The 7,926-nt window shown below is 42.9% G+C and overlaps 1 protein-coding gene across 1 annotated transcript in view; it reads left to right on the top strand.

The window, feature by feature from the left end:
- The first annotated feature begins 6,822 nt into the window (after window positions 1-6,822).
- SULT2A1 (sulfotransferase family 2A member 1) overlaps window positions 6,823-7,926 on the top strand; it is a 14,303-nt gene continuing 13,199 nt past the window's right edge. The window contains exon 1 of the mRNA XM_025365864.1: window positions 6,823-6,958. Within this exon, the coding sequence (XP_025221649.1) occupies window positions 6,823-6,958 (136 nt within the window). The remainder of the gene's footprint in view (window positions 6,959-7,926) is intronic.

Here is a 7,926-nt window from a genome sequence, read left to right as displayed (position 1 = left end):
CAGATCACTTGAGGTCAGGGGTTTGAGACCAGCTTGGCCAACATGGCAAAACCCCATCTCTACTAAAAATACAAAAATTAGCCAGGTGTGTTGGTGCCTGCCTGTAATCCCAGTTACTCAGGAGGCCGAGGCAGGAGAATCACTTGAACCCGGAAGGTGGAGGTTGCAGTGAGCCGAGATCATTCCATTGCACTCCAGCCTGAACAACAGAGTGAGACTCTGTCTCAAAAAAAGAAAAAAGAAAAGAAAAAAGAAAAGCATGTGAACAAAATTCTCTATGGCTATCATTTTGCCCTATGTCTTCAGACAAAGACTCCAGTGAGAAAGTCAAAACACAATGGAGGCTTCTTCTGAAGTCTTTCCTGAGTCTGTTGCTCTGCTCCCCTTTCCAGAGGTGAAATTGTTCTGCAACTTCCTCTTGGTGTTTACGATCGTGGTACCTCTCCCCACTGCTCTGTGCCTGTGAACATTGCCTGAGCATCGTCTCTCCATAATTAGAAATCTGCCTGTTCCTCTGACATTCTGTGCTGAGTGTATGCAGGCTGAGGGATGTAAGGTCCCATTCATTCATTCAACTGTAGTGTCATATTCCACATATTCTGTAACTTATCCTGTGTTTTCAATTAATCATTCATCCCCAGATTCAACTTTTCCATTTTTCATAGTTGCAATGTTGAAATACACATTTTTTTTCTAGTTTCCTTGTGCATGTATGAAAATGCCTCCAAAGACATGTATCTCTACAAGTTTCAACTCCACTTATTTTCTGAAACGCTCCTCCAATGCCACCATGCAAATGAACAGATCCACCAAATTCCAACAGCCTGACCAACAGGTAGTATCGTCCCATTTTTTTCTTCCAACCTATAAGAAGTGACAAGCTACATGCGTTACTGTGATTTTGATGTGTATTTCCCTGATTACCAGTATGATTAATAATCAATTGTATGGTTTAATGACCCTTCTATTTCCCTTTTCTGTCAAATGATAATATCATTTGCCTTTTTAAAAAAGATATAAGTGCCGGGCACGGTGGCTCAAGCCTGTAATCCCAGCACTTTGGGAGGCTGAGGCGGGCAGATCACGAGGTCAGGAGATCGAGACCATCCTGGCTAACATGGTGAAACTCCATCTCTACTAAAAAATACAAAAAACTGGCCGGGCGAGGTGGAAGGCGCCTGTAGTCCCAGCTACTCGGGAGGCTGAGGCAGGAGAATGGCATGAACCCGGGAGGCGGAGCTTACAGTGAGCTGAGATCTGGCCACCACACTCCAGCCTAGGCGACAGAGCAAGACTCTGTCTCAAAAAAAAAAAAGAAAGATGTAAGTATGGCCAGGCATGGTGGCTCATGCCTGTAATTCTTTGGGAGGCCAAGGCGGGTGGATCACCTGAGATAAGGAGTTCAAGACCTGCCTGGCCAACATGGTGAAACCCCATCTCTACTAAAAGTACAAAAATTAGCTGGGCGTAGTGGCACACCCTTGTAACCCCAGATGCTCAGGAGGCTGAGGCAAGAGGTTCACTTGAACCAGGGAGGCAGAAGTTGCAGTGAGCTGAGATTGCACCACTGTACTCCAGCCTGGGCAACAGAGTGAGACTCCATCTCAAAATAAAATAAAATAAAATAAATAATAAAAAATTTTTAAAAAAGATGTAAGTATTTAAAGCTAAACTATTATCTCTAAGATTTGTCTGTGTTCCACAAATGTTGATATGTTGTGTTTTTATTTTTATTCAGTTAAAAACCCTTCTTAATTTCTAATTACTTCTTTGACCCATGGGTTATTAAGATGTGTGTTGTTTAATTTAAAAGTATTTGGAGTTAGGCACAGTAGCTCACGCCTGTAATCCCAGCACTTTGGGCAGCCGAGGCAGGTGGATCACTTGAGGCCAGGAGTTCGAGACCGGCCTGGCCAACATAGTGAAACCCTGTCAGTACTAAAAATACAAAAATTAACCAGGCATGGTGGCAGGTGCCCAGCTACTCTGGAGGCTGCGGCAGGAGAATCACTTGAACCCAAGAGGCAGAGACAGCAGTGAGCTGAGATTGTGCCGCTGCACTCCAAAGTGGGTGACAGAGAAAGACTATCTTAAAAAAAAAAAAAAAGCTACATTATAGGATATAAATCACAACCTAGTAAAATACTAACTGTACAACTTTATACAGGTACGAAATTAGCTTTCCTAGTGGAGAACAAGTATAGCTATAATCCAGGACAGAGCATGAACTTGAGTATCAATACGAAGGATTGTAGTCCAGCAGTGAGCACAGCCTCTCATGTATCTGTAAATGCTACAGTCCCGTACAGAGCATGAACTCGGTGTCACCTGGGTTAACTCTCCTCAAGTACAGAGGGTTCAGAATGTTACTGACACAGGGTAGCTGTCAATAATTTTTGTTTATTCACTGTGTCATAATTGTTATCACTATCTAAAGTTATTTGGTAATACTGAGGAATGAATCCCCTTAACTATTTGCTAAAGTTTAGCCATTTGGTCTTGTTGTAGAGATCATTCTATCTGCCTAGATAGAGCACATGTGCACCCTCAGGTCTTTGCTGGCGAAATTCTGCTCATCTCTGAGAGATAACATTAGACGTAGCCTGTTTAATCTTTCTCCCCTAAAAGTACAAAAAGGTCAACAAAGGAGTGAGACTCACATTTACGGATTATCAGCACAAGGTGTGACACACAAGTGTTCAATCTATTCACCTAGCCCGGGACTGATGGGAAAAAGGGATGGTAACTGTTTTCTTGATCATCAAATGTTCTTTTTTTTTTTTTCTAAGACAGAAATGCTCTGTGCCCCAGGCTGGAGTGCAGTGACATGATATCGGCTCATGCAACCTCCGCCTCTGGGGTTCAAGCGATTCTCCCGCCTCAGCCTCCCGAGTAGCTGGGATTACAGGCACCCGCCACCACACCCAGCTAATTGTTTTGTATTTTTAATAGAGATAGGGTTTCACCATGTTGGCCAGGCTGGTCTCGAACTCCTGACCTCAAGTGATCCGCCCACCTCAGCCTCTCAAAGTGCTGGGATTACAGGCGTGAGCCCCCACACCTGGCTGATCATCGAATATTCTAATTTAAACATTGCTACCTTCAGATTTGGGGGTTAGAGCATTCATTAGATGATACTCATTTTAGCTTAGGGAAGCCCATGGGGAAATGGTGGAAACCAGATGGTTCTATAAGTCCTCCCAGCATCCGGAGGCCACGTATTCAGTAGGCACCCTCCCTCTGGCTTGCTGTTTGAACATGTGCAGCCATAGGCCCTCTGAGCTCTCAGAGCCCTCCACCGGGAAATAAAAGAGCTGGACCAAGGAAATAATCGTACTTGTTAGGATTTTCAGTGTGGTCAATATGAGAATTTTCTTAACTCATTCCCTAACACTGAAAGTATGTAATGAATGCCCGGTACGTTAATGGCCATACAGAAAACCAGACTGGGTCCTGTCGTCCAGTTATGGCTGAATATAAATCCACTCTCCATCTGTGTGGCAACAGCAAGTTCTTGACATTCTTACTCAAAGAGGGTACAGTCTACACTTTCTCAGTTTCCTTGCAGCTTGTTATGATTACAGGATACCTGTTGTTTACTTTTATATTAAAATATCTTCAAACTTAAAGACGTCTTACCAAAAACAAACAAACAAAAACAACAAAAGATTCTTGTAGGCAAGTCACACAGACTAACCAATTGTAAATTTTTTTTTTTTCCCTGTTTGGGAAGGGTTTAGAACCTGGAAATACTAGATTCGGGAGAACGGCAGACTAGCTTGATAAGGGACCAATGTTTGTGCAGTAACTTGGAGTGTGGTTTGTTTCTGAATCTTTAATTAAAACCTGGAATTGGGCCGGGCGCGGTGGCTCAAGCCTGTAATCCCAGCACTTCGGGAGGCCAAGACGGGCGGATCACGAGGTCAGGAGATCGAGACCATCCTGGCTAACATGGTGAAACCCCGTCTCTACTTAAAAAAAAATACAAAAAACTAGCCGGGCGTGGTGGCGGGCACCTGTAGTCCCAGCTACTCGGGAGGCTGAGGCAGGAGAATGGCGTAAACCCTGGAGGCGGAGCTTGCAGTGAGCTGAGATCCGGCCACTGCACTCCAGCCTGGGCGACAGAGTGAGACTCCGTCTCAAAAAAAAAAAAAAAGAAAAAGAAAAAGAAAAAAACCTGGAATTGGCCGGGCTCAGTGGCTCACGCCTGTAATCCCAACATTTTTGGAGGCCGATGCAAGTGGATCACGAGGTCAGGAGTGTGATACCAGCCTGGCCGACATGGCGAAACCCCGTCTCTACTAAAAATACAAAAATTAGCCGGGCATGGTGGCACACACCTATAATCCCAGCTACTCAGGAGGCTGAGGCAGGGGAATCGCTTGGACCCGGCAGTCGGAGGTTGCAGTGACCTGAGATCATGCCATAGCACTCTAGCCTGGGTGACAAGAGCAAGATTCCATCTCAAAATAAATAAATAAATAAATAAATAAATAAATAAATAAAATTTAAAAAGTAAAACCTGGGATTATATATGCCCAATAGATATTCATACTTGAACCACAGTCACAAATGCCAAAATTCTTAATATGTAAATTGCAAAAATTCTTAATACTATTCTTTGCACTGTATTGTAATCATTTTATATATACGAATATATATGTGTATATATATATATTGCTTACGTTGTTTGTACAGATGTGGACCACCATTGCAACAAAATAAATTCTTTTTGCTCTAAAATATTTATAAAGAAAATACTTAAATGCTATGTATAGGGTGGTAATAAGGGAAAAATCAAGTATTATAAACAAGAATGAAGGTTTTTGTAAAGATTTCTCTTCAGTGCTTTGCAAGGTATAATTCCAGGCACATTTTCCCTGAAGTTATGTGTATGTGAGTATTCTCATTCTTCCCAACTTGCCTTTGAAGAGTGAAAAACCATTATTATCAAGCAGATTTCTATTCAGCTTCTATTCCCGCCCTGCTGTTTGTCCCTTAAGAATGAGTTTCTTGGATGTTTCCAATATGTGATTTTTTTTAAAAAATCACCATTTTTTAGAATGGTGATTTTAAATGTGTGAGTGCATGCATTATTATTATTATTTATTTATTTATTTATTTATTTATTTATTTATTTTTTTTGAGGCAGAGTCTCGCTCTGTCGCCCAGGCTGGAGTGCAGTGGTGCAATCTCGGCTCACTGCAAGCTCCGCCTCCCGGGTTCACGCCATTCTCCTGCCTCAGCCTCCCCAGTAGCTGGGACTACAGGCGCCCGCCACCTCGCCTGGCTAGTTTTTTGTATTTTTTAGTAGAGACGGGGTTTCACTGTGTTAGCCAGGATGGTCTCGATCTCCTGACCTCATGATCCGCCCGCTTCCGCCTCCCAAAGTGCTGGGATTACAGGCGTGAGCCACCACGCCCAGCCGCATTATCTTATCTCAATTATTTGCACCCCCAGTCCACCCCCATCTCCCTAAAGCTAGAACACTGCCAACTGATCTGTTACAGAGGTCCTTTGGAAACACATAACTAACACTTAAGGTTGGGTGCTGCTAATTTTTTTTTTTTTTTTTTTTTTGAGACGGAGTTTCGCTCTTGTCACCCAGGCTGGAGTGCAATGGCGCAATCTCAGCTCACTGCAACCTCCGCCTCTATGGTTCAAGCGTTTATCTTGCCTCAGCCTGCCAAGTAGCTGGGCTTACAGGCGTGAGCCACCACGCCCGGCTAATTTTTTGTATTTTTAGTAGAGACGGGGTTTCTGCATGTTGGTCAGGCTGGTCTCAAACTCCCGACCTCAGGTGATCCGCCCGCCTCGGCCTCCCAGAGTGCTGGGATTACAGGCGTGAGCCACCGAGCCCGGCAGGTGCTGCTCATTCTTTGTGAAAATCCAAATATTGTTAAGGAACCAGGGAGCTGCCACTACCTCTTGATTTTCCATCTAAAAATATATATGTTTATGTAAACAAATCTTTCCATATTCATAGTGACTTTTCAAGTCTTTGAGCCTAAAGATTTTGATCTCACATTTTTATACCTATTTAAATTGTTCACAATGAGTACATACACGTCAGTCATCAACTAAAGTTGTACTTTAAAAATTTACTACAATATGTACATTGCTGATATTTGTACTTACTCTTTTTTTCTCTAGAGTGGAGGTATAATTATGCGATATTTCAGAAGTACAGACACATGATTCAAAAAGACTCAGAAAGGGAGAATAATGTGTCTTTGATCATGAATAACTGATTAGTAATTCTTGCCTATATTTTCCTGATAGCACATGACAAATGTTTCTAAGGTAACAAGATGAGAACAGATAAAGATTACGTGGTGTTTTCGATTTGGAGAGAAATATTTTAATTTTTCGATGCAGTTACAAATTATAATGTATTCATATTTGTGCTTTCTGTTAGAATAGACGATTGCAGGGTTGTTTAGATTTTGTGTTGATTCTTGAGGAAAAGCTTTTTCAGTTTGCGCTCAAACCTTAAGAAATAAATTCACCCATATTATCAAAAAAAAACATTTGTCCTTGTGTTTCTTATTGAATTTGTAGTTCAGTCTCATGAACGCAAACTCAGATGACCCCTAAAATGGTCTCTAGATAAGTTCGTGATTGCTCAATATCTTCAATCTTTTGAGTATAGGTCACACTATACCTCTCTTTATCAGCAAGTAAACTTTACAACAAACATGTGACAGGCTGGGACAAGGTTAAAGATCGTTTTCTCCTTGCTGTAAAAGCTGATCTGCCTGCAGCCGCCACAGCCTCCAGCGGTGTCCACAGTTGGAACCCACGCAGGAAGAAGTCTTCGTGATGTCGGACGATTTCTTATGGTTTGAAGGCATAGCTTTCCCTAATATGGGTTTCAGATCCGAAACCTTAAGAAAAGTACATGATGAGTTCGTGATAAAGGATGAAGATGTAATAATATTGACTTACCCCAAATCAGGTAAGGAGGCAGAATCGTGAACTGAGAAAGGCGGTCCATTCGGTGCATGACTGGAGTGCTTGCTTTATGTCAGACAGTGCTTTAAGGGGAAGGGAAGAATGCGTAATACCACTGACAATCAGAGAAAAGGATTTAGTCAGGAAATTACGCAGTAGGATGAATGTTCAGAGGGGTAATCGAAGGTATTAGGAGCATCCACAGGAGTGAATCCCAAGGCAGATTCAGGTGTTTGTTTGGTGGCAGGGGGAGGAAGGATGACTGAGGATGACCAGTGATGTCCTGAAAGAAGAAACAGCATTTAAATGGAAATGGGAAGAATGAGTATGAAATTACTTGGTGGGGAGGGATATTTTCAGATAGGAGAATCATCAGGGACAATGGCCAGGAACCACAAAAGAGCCTGGCAATCTCAAGGGGCTTAAAGATGAGGATCGTACGTCTCTGGGAGTGGGGCTGTGGATGGAGGGTGGTAGGAGCACTGCGGATGGGGTGAGGATTGAGGCTGAAGACACTGGAAGTGGCATGGGCCTGAGAGGCCAAGAGCAATGGAAACTTATTAAGAGGATTTCAGCAAATAGCCAAAAGACGGAAGCAACCGAGATATCCACTGACAGGTGAGTGAATAGACAAAATGTGGTTTATAGATATGACGGAATGTTATTCATCCTTGAGAAGGAAGAAAATTCCCATGCATGCTACAACAGGGATAAATATCAAGGACATTATGCTAAATGAAAGAAGCCAGTCACAAAAATACAAATACTATGTGATTCCACTTACATAAGGTACCTAGAGTCATCCAGTCCATAGAAACAGAAAGTACAGTGGTGGCTGCCAAGGACTGAAGGGAAAGACAAATGGGGAGTTGGTGCTGGCTCTGCATAGAGTTTCGGTTTTGCGGCCGGGCGCGGTGGCTCAAGCCTGTAATCCCAGCACTTTGGGAGGCCGAGACGGGCGGATCACGAGGT

This window comes from Theropithecus gelada, chromosome 19 (genome assembly GCF_003255815.1).
Source record: "Theropithecus gelada isolate Dixy chromosome 19, Tgel_1.0, whole genome shotgun sequence".
NCBI classification, from domain to species: domain Eukaryota; kingdom Metazoa; phylum Chordata; class Mammalia; order Primates; family Cercopithecidae; genus Theropithecus; species Theropithecus gelada.
This window is presented reverse-complemented; position numbering and strand designations above follow the sequence as displayed.